This window comes from Trachemys scripta, chromosome 12, assembly GCF_013100865.1.
Source record: "Trachemys scripta elegans isolate TJP31775 chromosome 12, CAS_Tse_1.0, whole genome shotgun sequence".
In the NCBI taxonomy this organism is placed as follows: domain Eukaryota; kingdom Metazoa; phylum Chordata; order Testudines; family Emydidae; genus Trachemys; species Trachemys scripta.
The window spans coordinates 41224378-41245579 of NC_048309.1; the positions used below are offsets into that span (position 1 = coordinate 41224378).

The 21202-nt window shown below is 50.8% G+C and overlaps 1 gene segment (V, D, J or C); it reads left to right on the forward strand.

The window, feature by feature from the left end:
- Positions 1-17278: 17278 nt before the first annotated feature.
- On the forward strand, positions 17279-18425 carry LOC117885748. The segment is given in 2 exon segments: positions 17279-17417; positions 17642-18425. Coding segments are annotated over 2 exon segments (378 nt in total).
- Positions 18426-21202: the final 2777 nt, after the last annotated feature.

The window sequence follows — 21202 nt, forward strand, 5'->3', positions numbered from 1 at the left end:
GACATTCCAGAAAGGCATCTAGTCTTCATTCAATGACATCAAGAGATGGAGAATCCACCACTTTCCTTGGTAGCTTGTTCCTGTGGTGAATCATTCTCCCGTTGAATATTTGTGCTTTATTTGTAATATGAATTTGTCTCTTTTCACCTTCCAGCCACTGGGTCTTGTTCTGCCTTTCTCTTCTTGATTAAAGGGCCTTTTAATACCCAATCTTTTCTCTCCATTAAGCACTTCAACACTTCAATGAAGTCACCTTTCAATCTTCTTTTGATAAGCTAAAGAGGTTGAGCTCTTTCAATCGCTCACTAGAAGGCATTTTTCTCCAGCTCTCAGAACATTTGGTGGCTCTTTGCTGCCCCAGCTCCAATTTCACAACATCTTTTTCAAAGGAGGACACCAAAACTGGATGCAGTATTCCAATATCAGTCTCAGTGATGCCGTGTCACCTCCTGTGACGCTATTGACATAATCTGTAACTGTATAGATCACCGTTGCCACCACTGTTATATATTTGCAGCCAATATTGTATAAAGGTTGTCGTGGAAGGGGTCTCTGGAGAGGTTCTGATTGGCTGATTAGAATTATGCTCTCTGTATATGTGTAGCACTTTTGTAGTTGACGTTCTGAATATTGGCTCTATACTGTCTGTATTTCAAACTTGTGCTATGCTTCCGGGGAACACCCCAGACAAGTTGGTGTTAGTTCTGCCTAGCCTGCTTGATGGCCCTCTAAGGACCATGAGCTATACAATTGACCCATTGAGAGAAGGTAGATACACCTTGTGACTCAGCAAGGCATGCAGGGACCTGCCTATGGACAGAACTCTAAGGTTTTTCTATGCCACATGCTGGATTGTGTGTCCTTTGGACAAAGAAAGCAAAGACCACACAGCAAGAGACTATAAAAGGCTGATGCCTTGTCTCCATCTTGTCTTCAATCCTGCTTCATATCTCTGGAGGGACTTGGCTAAAAAAGGAAGCTCTATACAAAGGACTGAATGACCAATCCCAGCTGTGGATGTACTCCAAAGACTTGATTTGAATCTGCAGTTTATTCTATCACTGCTACAAGCCTGAACCAAGAACTTTGCCATTACTGTATGCAGGGCTGGCTTTAGGAAGTGCGGGGCCCCAACAGGGATGAGTAAAAAAAAAAAAAAAACACACACATAAAAAAACCCCCTTTCATTTCTTCCATGTATTATTTACTTTCCATAACTATATAAATAAAATCAAAATTATATATTACATATATTGCTTGCTGGAGGCAGGGCAGGGGTAGGGCAGGGGCTGATTGGAGGTAGGGTCAGCCTGGAGGCAGGGCAAGGGGTGTGGGGCTGGCTGCGGGCAGGACAGGGAGTGCGGGGCTGGCTGGAGACAGGGGCTGGCTGTGGGCAGGAGAGGGGGTGCGGGGCTGGAGGCAGGGCAGGGGGTGCAAGGCTGGCTGCTGGTAGGGCAAATGGTGCAGGGCTGGCTGCGGGCAGGACAGGGGGTGCAGGGTGGGCTGCGGGCAGGACAGGGGGTGCGGGGCTGGAGGCAGGGAAGGGGGTGAAGGGCTGGCTGATGGTAGGGCAAATGGTGCAGGGCTGGCTGCGGGCAGGACAGGGGGTGCAGGGCTAGCTGGAGACAGGGGCTGACTGCGGGCAGGAGAGGGGGTGCGGGGCTGGCTGTAGGCAGGGGCTGGCTGGAAACAGGGGCTGGTGCGGGCAGGAGAGGGGGTGCGGGGCTGGAGGCAGGGCAGCGGGTGCAGCAGGGACTGGCTGGAGACAGGGGCTGGTGGGGGCAGGGGGTGCGGGACTGGCTGGAGATGGGCTGGTGTGGCAGGAGAGGGGGTGCGGGACTAGAGGCAGGGCAGGGGTGCAGCAGGGGCTGCTGCGGGCAGGGCAGGGGGTGCAGGGGCTGGAGGCAGGGCAGGGGGTGCAGCAGGGACAGGGGCTGGTGCGGGCAGGGGGTGCAGGGCTGCAGGCAGGACAGGGGGCGCAGAAGGGGCTGGTGCGGGAAGGGCAGGGGGTGCAGCAGGGGCTGGTGCGGGCAGGGCAGGGGGTGTGGGGCTGGAGGCAGGGCAGGGGGTGCAGCAGGGGCTGGTGCGGGCAGGGGAGGGGGTGCAGGGGCTGGAGGCAGGGCAGGGGGTGCAGCAGGGGCTGGCTGCAGGTAGGGCAGGGGCCCCCCTGGTTCTACCCCCCTGGCCCTTTAAATAGCTGCCGGAGCCCTGGGGAAGCTGCGGGGCTCTCGCGGCTATTTAGAGGACCGAGGCAGCAGAGGGAGCTGGAGCCCCGGCACTTTAAATAGCCCCCGGAGCCCCCTGTTACCCCAGGGCTCTGGTCCAACCACTAGACCCCCGCCCCAAGCGCCAGAGCTCCCCTTTCTCCGCCACTGGGTACATAAAACTACAAGTCCCAGAATCCCTTGCTTCCCCGTCCCACCTCCTGAGGAGGCAGCCAATGGGCCAGAGCCGTTTGCTGATTGGCAGGTGCGCGAGCCAGTGGGGGCGAGCCCATGCCCGGCACGAGGGCAGCAGGCGATGGCGGGACCGGGCTGGGAGCGGGCGCTGCGGCTCGTGCTGGGCGCGCTGGGGCCGGCGCTCTCTGTGTACGCGCTGCACGTGGAGAGCTCGTGGGAGCGGGACCCCGGGTACCGGCCATGTGCGACCTGAGCCCCTCCGTCAGCTGCTCCAGGCCAATAAAGGCTGCGGGAAGTGGTGCGGGATGAGGGATGTGCTGGCTGCTGCTTCCCGCCGCCCCCATTGGCCAGTGGGAGCCGCGATCGGCCAAACCTGCAGACACGGCAGGTAAACAAACCAGCCCGGCCTGCCAGGGTGCTTACCCTGGCGAGTCACGTGCCAAAGGTTGCCGACCCCTGATCTAGGTTGTATTTCCCTAGTTTGTTTGTGAGAAGGTCATGTGAGACTGTATCAAAAGCCTTACTAAAGTCTAGATCAGGGATCGGCAACCTTTGGCACGTGGCACTTCCTGCAGCCCCTCCTGGTGACACCATCTTTGCAGCCAGGCATTCACCTCCAGGATATCTCTGTCTCTGCTCAGGCTCTACCCTTCAGCAGATGGATCGAAGAGAACACCACCTGTGCTCTGAACTCCTTCACCCATACTCCCAGAGCTCTGTAGTCATTTCTGATCTGTTGAGGGTCATACCTCGCAGTATTATTATTTGTGGGAGGAGAGTGCTGCTGGCCAGATGAAAGATCTGGACACTAGGGCAGAGAGTTTTAAAGCCACATACAGGACTGCGATGCACAGACCTCATTGTAATGAATGGGACCTCATGAAAAAGGCCTTTCCATGATAAGAATGACACTTACAGCACTGACACCCCCTGCTGACCCTAAACACCTACAGGCAATAATAGCCAAACCCAAACCCCTATTCCAAGCAGAGTTTTTACCCCCACATGGGAGAAGTGCCAGAGAATTCATGGAGGGGATTAGGGACTTTGTTATTGATTTTTTTTGGTGGAAGGCATCCAGATACTGGGATGGATAGACAGATAGATTAGATTAGATTTATTGCTCTTTTTATTATTTGCAATGAGATATCTCAAGCAACTCCTTAAGATATCTGGTCTTTATTGTGAAGTCGTGAAAACTACATGTGGCCTGCTCTGAGGTGCTTTCAGTCAAAATACGAGAGAAGAGGTGGATGCAAGAGACGGGGAATACATGAGTTGGAATTCAATTAGTTGTTTAGAAAATGAGGATATGCAAATCATTTTCCTGTTTAAGGCCAGAGATTCCCTGAACCTTTCAGCTCTCTCTGTGTGACACCACAGTACAGGGAACACCAAACTCTCCTTGATAGTTTTTTTCCCAATCTCAGAAATATGATATTTGCAGTACATTTCATTTTATTTACAACCGTTGTAAAAGATAACTGAATTTCACGGGAGGTCTCACAATATTATGAGTTTCACAGGGGTAGCCCTGTTAGGCTGTTTCAGCAAAAACAATGAGGAGTCCTGTGGCATCTTAAAGACTAACAAATTTATTTGGGCATAAGCTTTCGTGGGTCGGAGCTTGCATCTGACGAAGTGGGCTCCAGCCCATGAAACCTTATGCCCAAATAAATTTGTTAGACTTTAAGGTGCCACAGGACTCCAATATGAGTCTTACAATCTCTTTCCCCCCTCAGGTGGCTGGACTGCTAAATTCGTAGAGTCTGGGGGTGACATTAGAAAACCTGCAGACTCTCTCCACCTCTCCCGTAAAACCTCCGGATTCAAATTCAGTGACTACTGGCTGAGCTGGTATCAATTGTCTCCCAGCAAGGGACTGGAGTGGGTATGCCGTATGAAACAATCCCCTACGAGTGATAAATATTATGCCAGTTCAGTGAAAGGGTGATTCACCATGTCCAGGGACAATTCCAAGAACATGGCATATTTGCAAATGAACAAACTGAAGCCTGAAGACACTGCTATGTACTACTACCGTGACGCACAGTGTGTAACCTGTGTGTGGCTCTGAGATCCTACGACAGGGGTCGGCAACCTTTCAGAAGTGGTGTGCCGAGTTCACTGTCATTTAAGGTTTCGCGTGCCAGTAATACATTTTAACGTTTTTAGAAGGTCTCGCTTTATAAATCTGTATTATATAAATAAACTATTCTTGTATTTCAAGTAGTAAGTGTGACAGACCCAGACCAGTGGGGTACAGGAGTCTGGTAGAGGGAAAATATACTGGTCACTGGATGAGTAGTTTTCTGTTCCCTGAGTGACCAGAGCAAGGGCTGCACTAGAGTAATCAGGAACCTGCTAGAACCAGTTAAGGCAGGCAGGCTAATTAGGACACCTGGAGCCAATTAAGAAGAAGCTGCTAGAATCAATTAAGGCAGGCTGATCAGGGCACCTGGGTTTTAAAAGGAGCTCACTTCAGTTTGTGGTGGGAGTGTGAGGAGCTGGGAGCAAGAGGCACAAGGAGCTGAGAGGGAGAGGGAGAGCTGCTGGAGGACTGAGGAGCACAAGCGTTATCAGACACCAGGAGGAAGGTCCTGTGGTGAGAATAAGGAAGGTGTTTGGAGGAGGCCATGGGGAAGTAGCCCAGGGAGTTGTAGCTGTCATGCAGCTGTTACAGGAGGCACTATAGACAGCTGCAGTCCACAGGGCCCTGGGCTGGAACCCGGAGTAGAGGGCGGGCCCGGGTTCCCCCCATACCTCCCAACTCCTGATCAAACACAGGAGGAATTGACCTGGACTATAGCTTCTACCAGAGGGGAAGGTCTCTGGACTGTTTCCTGACCCACAGGGTGAATCTGTGAAGCGAGCAAATCTGCCAATAAGTGCAGGACCCACCAAGGTAGAGGAGGAACTTTGTCAAACCGGCTCCATAACAAGCACTAGCCAAGTCAGAACACACTAAAACTCCATAGGGACAACGACTTGTTTCTACTTCTCTATATGCTGAAATTTAGTACAATATTTATATTCCCATCGATTTATTTTCTAATGATATGATACAAATGAGAAAGGCAGCAATTTCTCGCTAATGTGCTGTGACACTTCTGTATTTTGATGTCTGATTTTTAAGCACACGGTTTTTAGGTGAGGTGAAACTTGGGGTATGCCAGACAAATCAGACTCCTGATGCAGTACAGTCTGGAACGGTTGACAGCCACTGAACTAGGCCATTTTCCTGTCTCTATTAGTGGCCAGTACCAATTTCAAGAAACCCTGGACACGCTGCTCTCGGCCCACTAATCTCAGGGAGTCCTGTGGCACTTTTAAGACTAACACAGGTATTGAAGCATAAGCTTTCGTGGGTGAATACCCACTTCGTCAGACGCATGTTGCTTTTTACAGGTCCAGACTAACATGGCTACCCCTCTGATACCTAATCTCAGGGAGGCTCTACTGTAAAACGTTGACTCTGTCCTCAGAATCCCCCCCCCCCCCCCCCGCGCAGCTTCTCCCACCTGCACCCACAGGCGGGTCCCCAGTCCTGGTTCAAAGCACGAGCCAGGCTTGCTCAGATCACGTTCCTGGTGTCATGGATCATTTCAATGTAGCCAGTCATTGCTGGGAAGGGAAAGGGGCTTCCGTCCCAAATCCCTCCCAGCACCACAGGAAAACTTCCCTCTCCGGCGGGTGGCCCAGCCCAATGGATCCCTGGGACATGACCCCTCCCCAGACACTGACCCCCCTGATTGGACGTTGCATGGCCCTTGTGCGCTTGGAACGGGGCTTCAGAGCTGAGTCCCCCCAATCCCCAATATCACCTCACCATAGCCAGGCCCTCAGTTCCTGGGTGAGGAAATACAGTCACTGCAGGGAGCTGGTCATTCCTCCCAGGGGTCCGAAAGTGTCAGGAGGACCCAGCGCCCTGTGCCCGGTGCTGCATAGACACACGGGACGGGACAGTCTGACTCCTGTACCTGGAGCCCTGGGGCGAGTCAGTCAGATCACTGGCAGCAGGAGTGTGTGTTTCTTATAACGCGGGGGCATGCAAATGAGGGGGACAGTTTCCTGTTTAAATCTGTGCCTCTCCCTGCCAAGGCTGAACCCGGAGACACAATCCGCAGCCCCTGGGTCTGTGCAGTTACCAGCCAGTCCCCTGAGAACTTCCCCCCCGACCCCAGCACCAGGGAAAATGGGATTTTTGCACCTTGTAATTTTCGCTGTAGCGGCTTTGGAAGGTATTTTCCTTCTCTGAATAACTGGCAGAGTTAGAAGAATACTGTGTTACCGCTGTTTTTATACCGATACTAATGGTCTGTCTTTATTCTCAGGTGCCCGGTCGCAGGTACAGCTGGTGGAGTCCGGAGGGGATGTGAAAAAGCCCGGAGACTCTCTCCGCCTCTCCTGCAAAGCCTCCGGCTTCACCTTCAGCAGCTACAATATGAACTGGGTCCGACAGGCTCCTGGGAAGGGACTGGAATGGGTCGCTCATATAAACCCCAATTTGAGTATTGTATACCTTGATTCAGTGAAAGGCCGATTCACCATCTCCAGGGATGATTCCAAGAGTGAGGTGTATCTGCAAATGACCGGCCTGAAGCCCGAGGACACCGCCCGCTATTACTGTGCGAGAGACACAGTGACACGAAACCGATTTGTGATCATACAAAAACCCAGGCTGCGGAATCGCACTTCTCCCGGCAGCCGCGCGGGGGCAGAAGTGACACACACACCGCTTCGGGCTCAGACAGGAGACCCGGCAACCAGGTGAATGTAACACAAACCTCCCGTCAGTTTTAATCCTTCCGTTCCCAGGCAATGTTTCTCCCCTTCCTGCCCAGAGCCCCGCTGGGTGCGGAGATCCCTCGCTTCATCTGTGAACCCCAATCCGGAGTGAGTCCTGTTCTGAGTCACTCTCCCCTTGGAGCCCTGGCACCTTGGCTCTCCCGGGCCCGTCTCTGTGTCAGACTCACAGGACAGCGTCTGTCAGTGTAAAGAGGACAAGCACATTGGGGTTTGCATGTACAGGAATATTTTGCTAGTCTTATTCCTCACCGCGTTGTGTAATTAAATCCGAATTGCTGAATCTCTGTAGGAATCACCCTCATTATCTCTAGCGTTTTGATAGCTCCATTCCCTGTTTTGCAAAACACACGGAAATTTCAAGCAATAGCTGCAGAATTTTCCTGACTCAGGTGTGTGAACACAGAGCATCATCCAGCGAACACGGAACTAAACAGCAGGTGGTTCTGACCCAGTCGGGGCCAGCGCTGAAGAAGCCCGGAGAGTCCCATAAACTGCAATGTGCCACCAGCGGGTTCACTCTGAGCAGCACCTGGATGGTCTGGATCAGACAGGAGCCGGGAAAGGGGCTGGAGTGGCTGGCACTGTATTACGATGAGGGAAACACGTACTATGCCTCCTCCGTCCAGGGCCGATTCACAGCCTCCAAGGACAGCGCCAACTTCTACCTGCAAATGACCAGCCTGAGAGCAGAGGACACCGCCGTGTATTACTGCGCCAGAGACACAGCGAGGGGAAGTGAATCTGAGCTCAGACAAAAACCTTCCCCTGCAGTAACAGCGCAACGTGTCCGCTGCTGAGGGCGCTACCAGCCCCCGACTGCCAGGGACAGGGGATGGGAGCAGCCCGGAGAAAGTCTCCCAGACTATAAATATTTGCAGGCTCGGACAGTTTCGCAATGGGGTTATTCCCCACCCCACCCCCCATTCCTCTGAGCGTCACATGCTGCCACTGACATGTTTATTCTCACCCGATTTTTCTTTTCCAAACACATGGACAGGATTAGAAAGGCACCACACTCACCCGTATATCCACACGTGAACACACACACTCACCCGTGTATCCACACGTGAACACTCGCAGTACAACACACACAAACGAAAGCAAGCTGCACACATACCAGAAACAAACCTATTGACAATCACATCCCACGCAGAAACATGCATACCAGCATAGACAGAAGGTGACCTTCAGCAAGGCCCTTCCCTTCCCCGTGCCTCAGTTTACACGTTTAGAAGCATTGGAGATAATGACATTTTCTTTCTTTGCTTGAGAGCCATGGCTGGAAAATCACTAAGTAAGTGTTGGGTGATATTATCAGTAGCAGCAGCAGGTGTACTGTACTCTCTGTTTTCCTTGTCTCATCCTCCAGCAGAAAGGGCACTGCCTGATGCTTTGATGAGCCAATGTCCTTACTAATCTTCTGCAAGATCCTTTATTCTTTACTCCCATGACCGGTCCCAGTTAAATCAATGGGGTTACACAGGGGACGAATAAAGCCAGCAGGATGTGAGTGTTTCATGCACGCATATGGATCTGCACAGGAATATTTTGCTAGTCTTATTACTCACCAGGTTTGTAATTAAATCCAAATTGCTGAATCTCGGTAGGAATCATCCTCATTATCTCTGGTTTTATGTTCCCCATTTTGCGAACACCTGCATTGAAAATTCAAGCAATAGTCCCAGAATTTCCCTGACTCGGGTTTATAACACGGGCACCTTCCAGCAAACACCGATCTAAACAGCAGTTGTTGTGGTTTTTTCCACCTTTGACTTTCCTGGGCTTTCCATCACTACTGAGCAGTATTTACAGCGTACTTCCCACAGCAACGCATCTTTACTCAAATTACCCAGGTGAGAAAACAGTCACATTTCACATGGGAAGGAGAATCCACCAAAAGTATGTGTGGAAATGTTCCAATGAAGTACTGGAAACGCTCCCGTTCATTTCAATGATCTTTGGACCAGGACCAGGTTAAGACATTCCTGTATTTTAGGCCCTTACATGGCCACATCACATGGTATCTGGGAACCTCATAATCTTTACTGCATTTATCTTCCCAACAAGTCTGTGAGGCAGGAAACTGTTAGTTATGTCCATAGGTGGACAGGGGTGGCAGGTTTGTACAATTTTTGGTGGTGCCCAGAACGGGTCCAACTCTTCCCGCCCCCCTTCCCCCCCACACACACACCTGCCTAAGGCTCTGTGAGGGAGTTTGGGTGCAGTAAATGGTTTGGGGTGCAGGCTCTGGGAGAGAATTTGGGTGCAGGACAGGTGCGGGCTCTGGGAGGGGTTTGGGTGCTGGATGTGGGCTCTGGGCAGGGACAGAGGGTTGGGGTGTGGGGCGTGGGGCTGGGCCAGGGATGAGGAGTTTGGGGTGCAGGAGGCAGGCTGCTCTGGGGCTGGGGTGGGAGGCCAGAGAGGAGGACTCCCCCCAGCCCTCTCCCTGCAGCACCCTCTCTGAGGGCGGCCCCCTCCTCAGCTCCCCCGCTCCTGCACCACAAGCTCCCCCAGGGTGCTACTCAGGAGGTCCAGCCAGGATAAGGCCCCCCCTGGGAGTCAACTGGGAATCACTTGCGGGGGCGGGGGGAGCTGCTTCCTTCTAGCCTGCCGCAGCCGGCGAGGGAGCTCAGCATGGAGCTGCCCCATGGCAGGCGGGGACGCTCAGGGGAGGAGACACACAGGGGCAGCAGGTGGGGCCGGCGAGGAGACCCAGCCCCGAACATTGGTGGAGCTGGGCCCGCGGGCCCTGAATTTGCTGGAGCCCAGACACCAGGGCCCATATAACTTGCCGCCCCTGTACATGGCAATGGAGGCCTGAGACACAAGGGGAATATGTTAACTTGCCCAGGGTAATCCAGGAAGTCTGCGGAGGAAAAAGGGGATGGAATTCCCATACCCATAATCCCAGCCTGGATCCCTAACCACTGACGTCTGACTCTGCCTTCCTGAATCCCCAAACCTAGATTTTCAGACGCGCTCTTATGGAGTTTGTCTCTTTTCTAAGGAGGGGGATATGCAAATAGAGGTGACAGGTTCCTGTTTAAATCTGCCCAGGCTGCACCCAGAGAGACCATCTGCAGCCCCCCTCGCCTGAAAACTTTCCCCTCCAACACCAGGGGAAATGACTCTTTGGCTCCATTTTCTTTGTAGCGGCTCTGGAAGATAATTGATCCCCCATTAATACACCGGAGCAGACGGGTATCTGGTATTATTGCTGAAGCTATTGATGTGGTGTGTGACACTTCTTTATTCGGTCGTCTCACATCGACTGGTGTACAAAATGCCCAGTGTGGCTGGTTCTCTTACTGTTCCCTGGTTATTTTCATTCACTCCTTCAATCTAATGACTGGCTTCCTCTGCTGAGTGAGCTTTGTTTACAATCTCCCCTTTTTTTCTCTCCCACCCCCAGGGGCCGCTCGCAGGTGGTTCTGCGCCAGTCGGGGCCAGCGCTGAAGAAGCCGGGAGAGTCCCATACGCTGCAATGTGCCACCAGCGGGTTCACTCTTAGCAGTGACTGGATGGGCTGGATCAGACAGGAGCCCGGGAAGTGCCTGGTTGCTTATTATGATGAGCTGAACTCTAAGTACTACACCTCCTCCGCCCAGGGCCAATTCACAGCCTCCAAGGACAGCACCAACTTCTATTTAGGAATGACCAGCCTGAGAGCGGAGGACACCGCTGGGTATTACTGCCCCGGAGACACCGTGTGGGGCAGTGATTCTGAGCTCTGACAAAAACCTCCCCTCGTCTCATTTCACCAGAGATTGAATTCATCCAGCCTGAAATTCCTCTGAGCCTCAGACACAGCCATGGAAAGATGTATTCTCACCCCTTTTCCCATTCCAAACCCACACAGAAACACATATATACAAACACGCTTGTGCACTGACAAACATACCCAGACATAAACATACAGGCCCAGACAAGCCTAACCACATGCATGAAGAAACAAGCACTCCTGTCCTGTGCTGAGAACATATGCATCCAAATTTTCAGCAACAGCCACAGACCTTTGCTGACTCAGGTTCAGGAACACATGGCCTAAGCCAGTGGTTTTCAACCTGCCGCCCGTGGGCCCTTACAGCCCAATCAGCACACAGCTGAGGCCCATGTGCCACCTACAGGGCCATACAGGTACTATACCTATTGTGTGGGTGTGGCCCACGTAACACACAGCGAGCTGCATATGCGACCCACAATGGTGAATAGGTTGAGAACCACTGGCCTAAGGCAACGTCCCTTGCTCTGAAGAGTTGTCTTTCTATTGACCTTCATAGGATATGCATTAGGGCCCATAATGTTTAACTGGCTTTTCCCCACACTACCCACCTTTTCTCACATTAACCAAGGCGCCAAACCAACTGTCATGGACTCACAGCTCGTGCCCCCTCTTGGCCCCGTGTGGTCCGTGGGGGGTGCCCCATTCAGTGCAACAGCCCTTCTCAGGGGTCCACTCTCTCTCGGGGTCAGGCCCCTCCACCTCCTGGAGCCGCACCTCTCTGAGCCTTAGCACGTCTGTCTCTGCCGTGGGCCCCCTCAGGGAGTCCCCTCGCTCTGGACCCCCCAGGCCTCCCCCCCCCCCCCCCGAAGGGGTTGATGCCCCCCCTGTTCTCTAGCCCGGAGCGACTCTCAGCCAGCGTAACACAGGAAGATTTATTGAGAGTTGACCACAGCACAGGAAACTCTCAGGGCCTCAGGCCTGGCCTCCCTCAGCCCAGCACATCCCAGTCTCTCTGCATCCAGGTGGGCTCTGCCTGCTCCCCCTCTCCAGCCCAGAGCCCCCCTACTTCCCAGCTGGGCCTCTGAGATCCCCGGCCCCAAACTCCGCCTCTGTCCATTGTCTTCTCTCCAGGTAAACAGGGTCGTAAACTGGGGCCTCCTCTCCTCGCGTCTGTCCTCTGGCTGGAACCGGCTGGTTAGGTCACTGGGTCCTCACTCTGCAGCCCATTGTTCTCCCACTGGCCAGAACCGGCTGCAACTCCTGAGCTGGGTCTCCGGGTCGGGGTCTCAGGTCACCGGTCACTGGGGTCTCCATCCTCCAGTCACAAATTACCACTCCCCCTCCATCCAGGGGTGATTCACAGCCTCCAAGGACAGCTCCAACTTCTACCTGCAAATGACCAGCCTGAAAGCGGAGGACACCGCTGTGTATTACTGCGAGAGACACTGACACACAGTGAGGGGAAGCCAGTCTGCACTCACACAAAACCATCCATACTTTAGAGACTGGGGAAGGGATTTCCTGTGAGTGGTGTTCTCGCTCCACAGCAATGAGAACGGACCCAAAGTATCTCCTCTTATGCAAACCGCACCGAGCTGTACTAGGAGACAGAGGCTCTGCTGATCCCATCTCCCCCGGGGAGCGCAGGGAGCGGATGCCCAGGGTGTATTTCACGGAGCAGGAGGAAAGAACAGGTGCATCCGCCCTTGAGCTGTGGATGCCCCCAGTGACCCACCAGATCAGACACACCGACTCCGTATCCCGCCTTCGCCCACTGAAGTCAATGGAGAAGCTGAGACCTTGGCGAAGAGCAGTGGGATCGCTGAACCCAGTGTGAGTACTATGCACTGGAAAGCGGGGAGGGGAGCGGGGGGGGGGGGATGTGACAATGCGGTTCTGGCGGAACCCAACTGAGAGCACCAACTCAGGACAAATTGCTAAAACAGGGCAGTTACAGCCCAAGGCTGGGGTTTTTCCACCTCTAAAGCAAACCAAACCAGCCAGACTAAGACTTCGGTCTCATCCCACTGGCTAACCGCAAGTCTCACAAGCAATCTCCTTAGACACTCCAGTTTCCCAGTATTACCACCAGTGCCACTCGTTATGGGGACAAATGGTTATGAAAACCAATACCCCAGTAAAAGAAAAAGGTTCTCCTGATCCCAAAGGACCAAGCCCCAGACCCAGGTCAATATACAAATCAGATCTTACCCACAAATCACGCTGCTGCCAATTCTTTAGAATCTAAAATCTAAAGGTTTATTCATAAAAGGAAAAAGATAGAGATGAGAGTTAGGATTGGTTAAATGGAATCAATTACATACGGTAATGGCAAAGTTCTTGGTTCAGGCTTGCAGCAGCGATGGAATAAACTGCAGGTTCAAATCAAGTCTCTGGAATACATCCCCAGCCGGGATGGGTCCTCAGTCCTTTGTTCAGAGCTTCAGTTTGTAGCAAAGTTCCTCCAGAGGTAAGAAGCAGGATTGAAGACAAGATGGAGATGAGGCATCAGCCTTATATAGTCTTTTCCAGGTGTAAGAACACCTCTTTGTTCTTACTGTGGAAAATTACAGCAAAATGGAGTCTGGAGTCACATGGGCCAGTCCCTGCATACTTTGCTGAGTTACAAGGCGTATCTGCCTTCTCTCAATGGGTCCATTGTACAGCTGATGGTCCTTAATGGGCCATCAAGCAGGCTAGGCAGAGCTAATCTCAGCTTGTCTGGGATGTCACCCAGAAGCATAGCATAAGTTTGCCATACAGACAGTATAGAGCCAATATTCATAACTTCAACTACAACACTGATACACACATATAGACAGCATAATCATAACCAGTAAACCATAACCTTGTCCTAGACACCCCATTTGACCCCCTTTATACAAGATTTGGGTGCCACTACAGGACCTTGGTTGCGACAATGATCTATACGGTCCCAGTTTATGTCAATAACATCACAGGGGGGTCAGTGATCTATCACTTGTTTTGTACCAAGGCTGATAATTCTCTGTGACTGAAATTCACCCTATTCCCAGGAGCCAGCACAAGGTCCTCTTCAGCTGCCGTGCCCTGCCACCTAAGGCCCTTTTGTAGAATGTATCCACAGAGATGGTTTTTATCCCATCTCCACAGCTCTGACTCTTCTCCTCAAAATGATTTCCAGAAATGTAGGGGGGAAAAAACAACAAAACACAGAAATATTCCGGAGCGTCTTTGCAAAGTCTGTTTCCTCACTCAGTGACCAGGTTACCCCGAGAACGCAAGGGATCGATAATGTAGCTCGCACCTAATTGATAACTCTTGATAGCAACATTAAAGAGCGGGTAGGAGGCAAAGATAGATAGATAGATAGATAGATGGGGTGGATGGGGATAGATAGATAGATAGATTAGATTAGATAGATGGGGTGGATGGAGATAGATAGATAGATAGATAGATAGATAGATAGATAGATAGATGGGGTGGATGGGGATAGATAGATAGATAGATAGATAGATAGATAGATAGAGGGGGTGGATGGGGATAGATAGATAGATAGATAGATAGATTGTATTTGTAATATAAATTGCACATTGCACTTTCTGCTGCTATATTAATGCCAAGAAAACCAGTGGAAGGAAAATATACACAGAAGGCAAATCAGGAATCTATAGGCTGACCCTGCTGGGAGTTGCTTAGGGAATGAAGGAGGCAGAAGAACTAAATACTAGTCCCTCTGACTGCTCTGGTTTAAATGAGATTTTCTCAGTTATCCCCAGGGAACCGCTTCTACTGGCCAGGCAGAATATAATTCTCTTTCCTTAGGGTCTGTGCAGCAGAATGAAGCAATACAGGATTTGGATTCCTCTGTACAAACCGGGGTAACAATCAGGGCACTCTACAGTAAAGGCGAGGGAATACCAGCATCGGCCAAACCCTGAACAAACACCCTAAGAAATAATCTAGAATATTCTATATCCTGCGAGCGATTCGCGATCCTTCCACGAGGGGGAAGCCTCTCCCAACCAGAATCACCACCTCACACAGCACACCTCAGCGCCATTCTTCTATCTACAGTGTGAAAGCCACATGCAAATCCCTGCCCGGGGGTTCCTGTTTAAACACAACCCCCTGACTCTGCGACCCTCCGCCTCCCCGACCTGCCCATTCCTGTCTGCCGGGACTCACCCAGATCTGACTTATCATGAACTTGCTGCTATTTTTTTCATGCTAGACGCCTCTTTGTGTGAGTGTCTCTGATAGATTTCACTGCTGGGACCATTCTAGAGGTGGAGTCTTTAAAAGCAGCCTAAGGGAATGAAGCACAGAGATCCCAATGGATTTCAGTGGCAGCTGGATGCCCAACTCCCTTAGGCTCACTCTTCAGGTGTTTTATTGCCATGCGTTCTCCTCTGCCAGGGGACAGAAGCCTGGCTGACAGATCCGTGTGTTTTCCCTTCCAGGTGTCCTCGCCCAAAGGCAGTTGCAACAGTCGGGTCCTGGAGCGGTGAAGTCCCGGGAGCCCCTCACCCTCACCTGCACCCTCTCCGGGAGCTCGCTGTCTACTGCCGGCTCGAGCTGGAACTGGATCCGGTGTCCGGTGGGGGGAAGGCTGGAGTGGATGGGGAATATCTTGCATTCAGCTGGTGGCTCGCTCACGAACTACGCCGGGGCTCTGCAGAGACGACTGACCATCAGCCAAGAGCTTCCAAGAGCCAGTTCTCCCTGCAGCTGCGCGCGCTAACAGCTGCGGACACCGCCACCTAGTACTGTGCCCGGGGGATACACACACACACACCGGGGTGCACAGTGACCCGGAGTGAAGCAGGGACTGATACAAAAAGGAGAAGCGGGTTTTCACAGTGCACGCAGAGAACTACTAATGCTTCCGATCTTTGGGGTGAACTGGGGTTTTCCTTCTCTATCCCATCGACCCCGTCGTCACTTCAGATTGGCATGATATAGCTGTCTGCACCGGCATAGCGCCCAGGCCTGAGAGGGGTTAGAATCAAGGCCCCCAGGATTTTATATGGTGGCAAATCTTGTTGATATGCAACCCTGACTAAAAATATATTGCAAATATAGCATGGGAACTTCACCTTAAGCATATCTCTTGTGCACAGGGCAAGCGTATTCCTTTCTTCTGCAATATAACGCGGCAAAACTCCACGGTAACTATACTATCTCTTTCAGACCAGAAACACCTGCCTTTGCACCCAATTTATAAAGTATGAGTGTTATTATGTAAAAGAAGGAAAACCAGACTAATGCAAGAATGACGGATCGCTACATAGATGGGACGTATGTGTAGGGAGAGGGAGAGAGACAGACAGACAGACAGAACAAACGTGTCTTCGAATGTGTTTGACAAAATACTTAGTTCATGGTTGGATTCTGTATTGACAGCAAGAAAACGAACAACGGGAAACTTCACAAGGAAAGTGCAGAAGAGGAACAGAGACCTCTGAATTGCTCAGAATTACAGCAGTGTAAAGATCAAGAAGGATTATTCTGTGGCTGGTGTTAGAACAAAACAACAATGAGAAGTGACAGTAACTCAAGTGGCGCCAAGGATCAGAAATGTAATTTATGCTCGAAAATACTTCCTTCAAAGCATTGCCAAAGATAAACATTCACCACACAGATAGTATCCAGATTATGAGCCTGGGTCATTTCCACAAGGGGACCTGGCAGAGAACACATGGGATAGGATATCGAATGGAGGGGGAGAAGGGATATTCTTAGACAGTTATTATCTTCTGAGGGCAGCAGACATAAACCCACTAACTAATGTCACCCAGAGCATGTTAGTATCAGCTGAAAGACTCTCATTTAACTCAGTGCATTGTAATAAAACCCTTATTCGCTATAAATGGATCTCTGGCTGCACAGTAAATGCAGCGTGTTGCTAATAGGATCAATCTCTACCGAACACGGGGTAGTATTTAAGAGATGGGGTGAGAGAGTTAAAGGCCCAGAACTTACTGAATTTCGATGCCATTTGGTTCTTAATTCCCTTGGGCTCTTTTGAAATCCCATCCAAAAGCGTGGGAGAAGGGGTATAATTTCTCTTCTCCAGATATCCCTTCATTCCAAAGGCGGCGCTGTCCTGCACTTACATTTGAATGAGAATTTCAAAGTCCTTTGAGAGCGTTAAATGACCAAATGCTATTTATTTAAACTGAGTTTGGGTGTCCAAGTACCTTGGGTGGTTTCACATTTTGCTGAGCTGAACTCACTGTCTCGGGGGGTAGGGCGCGTTCCAAGGAGAGATCCCCATGTGTAGACAGAGCTCACACCCTGTCATCTCTTATATTAATTCTGGGAAAACCCCATGCAAATCCCTGCCCGGAGGGTTCCTCTTTCAATACAACCCCCTGATTGGAGGAGCCTCAGTCTCCCTCCAGTCACAGAACTGCCCGGGCCTGGCTGCTGGGGATAATTTGCACCTTCACTTAAGATGAACCTGCTACTGATTTTCCTGTTCATGCTGGAGGCCCCTTCAGGTACGTGTCTGTTGGGGGTCGGGGGGTTCCTTGCTGCAGTGACTCCAGAAGAGATGTTCAAGGCAGTCTAAGGGAATGAGATGCCCGGATCCAAATGCAATTCAGTGGCAGTTGGGTGCCTCACTCCCTTAGTCGCCATCTCAGGGTGTTTAATTGTCTCATGTTCCCCACTCCCAGGGAATAGGAGCCTGGCTCACGGATTCATTTCTGTGTCTCCTTCCCAGGTGTCCTCTCCCAAGTGCAGCTGAAGGAAACGGGTCCAGGAGCGGTGAAACCCGGGGAGTCCCTGACACTCACTTGTACCATCTCCGGAGACTCGGTTTCTAGCACCAGAGCCACCTGGGACTGGTTCCGGCAGCCCGCGGGAAAGCGGCCAGAATGGATGGGGTGCACATGGTATAGGTCTGGCAGGTGGTACACTGAGTACCCCAGCTCTCTGCAGAGTCGAATGACCATCACACAAGACACTTCCAAGAACCAGTTCTCCCTGCAGCTCCGCTCGCTGACAGCTGCAGACACCGCCACCTATTACTGCTCGGGGAGAGACACACAGTGACACAGAGCAAAGCAGGGACCGATAGAAAAAGGGGAAGCGGTTTTTCCACAGTGCAGTGATGTTCTGGCTACCGTGACATTGGTAACACCGTGGGGATTCTAGACCTCATTCTCCATGGCCTTTACCCAGGTGTAGTCATTTTCAATTTGCAATGGAAGGGGAACGCATTAGTGACTCTAGCAATCAGTCAGTGACTCTGTTCCCATTGAGTTCTTTGAGGGATGTGGGCATCTGAATTAGGAAAAAATTCTCCTCTTAAAAGAATATTATAAGGAACTTAACTGTGTTCAAAGTACACATGCACACAAACTACCTGTATTCCTTTGAGGTGATTTAAATCTATGTCTGCCTCCTCCAAAAGAAAAAGTCAAAAAGCCACAGTAAACATATGTATTCAATATATCTAGGACCTCCTGTAAAATGTATCACCCTCTATGTGCCGCTGATTTTTCATTATATGTGTTATGCTATGAGATATAAAAAGTAATAGAGTGAAAGAACAATAACTCACATTACCGCCAATAGAGTTACCCCTCACACAGGGTGTGAACGACAGGAGAAACAGCCTGTCTTCTGAGTTTGTACATGAACACAAATCTAATGAGAAAAGTAATAATTTTTTTTTAAATATTGTCCCTAATTATATCATGTGACAAGGAGTTCCACTAGTAAATTGTGTGGGAAAGGATTCCCTTGTATCCTTTTTCAATTAGAAAAAAATAATAATTTCAAGGAAACATTCGCAGTAAAGATACTTGCATTTATATATAATGTTGACGATCATGGACCAGATTTTCAAAGATATGGAGGTGCTGGAAGATGAAGATAGACGCCCAGTGGTATTTTCAAAAGCTCCTGAGTTAGGCACCTAACTCCCGTGGAGGTGTTCTGTTATACCGCCCCCCCCCCCAATCCATTGGGCCCAGAGTCCTTCAAATCTCAAATGTATTTTCTCCTTCTGTTGTAAAATGAGGACAAGTCCCTGAGAGCGCACCCTCCTTTAACCTGAAATCTTGCCAGCCACTTTCACCTCTCGCCCCCACCCCTGGTTGCGTCAGTCGACCAGTATGGCCCTGCCTCAGTGGGTCCCTGTTTAAATACAAAGCTCTGATTCTAGACACATGTGACGTGGTTGGGATTCACCACCTGGTGCCTCCTACTGGTTGTGTCGGGAATTAGCTCTGTCCAGTGGAGCGTCCCTTCCTGGTGGTGTCCCATTCGTTGTCTAGCCCTCGGTTGGCGTGTCCGGACCTGCATTGCTCCCAAGTTTGTGGCGTCCTCTTCGAGCCACTGACCTCCGGCAGTGCCCCTTAGTCCATCCTCGCCGCCTTCGGGGTGTGGGGGGGGGGTCAATCAGCTGCCTCTCTGTGACCTGGCCGATGTGGCCAACTGCACCCTCAAAGTCACTCCCCTCTTGGCGGGGGATTGGTGCAGCTCTAGATGACCGCTCCATCAGCCGTGTGCAAGGTAAGGGGGAAGGGGGGGACCCAGGCCCGCCCACTACTCTGGGTCCCAACTCAGGGACCTTCTAGTGGCAGCCGTCCTGCCCTCCTTCTCTCCCTCCATCTGTCCACGTCCCTGGGCCACTTCCCCTTCGGCCCCTAGCACCGGCTAGGCCCTTCCCTTCAGGGCCTGCAGCCTGACAGACTCCGGGCTGCAGCTACCTTCTGCTCCCCCCCCGGGCCTGCCCAGCACTGCACTATCCCAGGTGCTAGTCTCCCAGCCTAGAGACACACCTTCCCCTGTGAAAGGCCTGGGACAGACTGACTGCGCCTGTCCTGAGCAGCCTTCTTATACGGCTGAACCTGGCCCTGATTGGCTCCCTCCAATCTGGGCCCTGATTGGCTCCCTATAAGGCCTTCCCTGATTGGCTCCCTGTCTGCACAGGCCCATGGGCCTGCTGCAGGCCAAATTCAGGGAGTGGGGCAGCCGCCCCACTACAACACAACAATATTCATGCAGGAATATCTCCTTCACAAAGTCTTCAACAATATCTGCAAATAAATATGAATTCCTTACAGATTTTTATCTTCTATTGGCCTTTCTTTCAGCAGGGAATGAATTATTTCTCTTTATAACTCTGTCTCTCGTTCATGTATTTTCTTTTATTCCGTAAGAATTGCCCTACTGGGTCAGACCAAAGGACCATCTAGCCAAGTATCCTGTCTTCTGACAGTGGCCAGTGCCAGGTGCCCCAGAGGGAATGAACAGAACAGGTAATCATCAAATGATCCATCCCCTGTTGCTCATTCCCAGCTTCTAGCAAACAGAGGCTAGGGACACCATTCCTGCCCATCCTGGCTAATAGCCATTGATAGACCTAGCCTCCACGAACTTATCTAGTTCTTTTTTGAACCCTGTTATGGTCTTGGCCTTCACAACATCCTCTGGCAAGGAGTTCCACAGGTTGACTATGCATTGTGTGAAGAAATACTTCCTTTTGTTTATTTTAAACCTGCTGATTATTAATTTCAACTGGTGACCCCTAGTTCTTGTGTTATGAGAAGTAGTAAACAACATTTCCTTATCTACTTTCTCTACACTAGTTGTGATTTTAAAGACCTCAATCATATCTCCCCTTAGCCGTCTCTTTTCCAAGCTGAAAAGTCCCAGTCTTATTAATCACTCCTCATACGGAAGCCGTTCCATACCTCTAATCATTTTTGTTGCCCTTTTCTAACCTTTTCCAATTCCAATATATCTTTTTTGAGATGGGGCGACCACATCTGCACACAGTATTCAAGATGTGGGTGCACCATGGATTTATAGAGAGGCAACATGATATTTTCTGTCCTATTCTCTATCCCTTTCCTAATGATTCCCAGCATTCTGTTCGCTTTTTTGACTGCAGCTGCACATTGAGTGGCTGTTTTCAGAGAACTATCCACAATGACTCCAAGATCTCTTTCTTGAGTGGTAACAGCTAATTTAGACCCCATCATTTTATATGTATAGTTGGGATTATACTTTCCAATGTGCATTACTTTGCATTTATCAGCATTGAATTTCATCTGCCATTTTGTTGTCCAGTCACCCAGTTTTGTGAGATCCTTTTGTAGCTCTTCACAGTCTGCCTGGAACTTAACTATCTTGAGTAGTTTTGTATTATCTGCAAATTTCACCAGATCACTGTTTACCCCTTTTTCTAGATCATTTATGAATATGTTGAATAGGACTGGGCCCAGTACAGACCCCTGGGGGACACCACTAGTTACCTCTCTCCATTCTG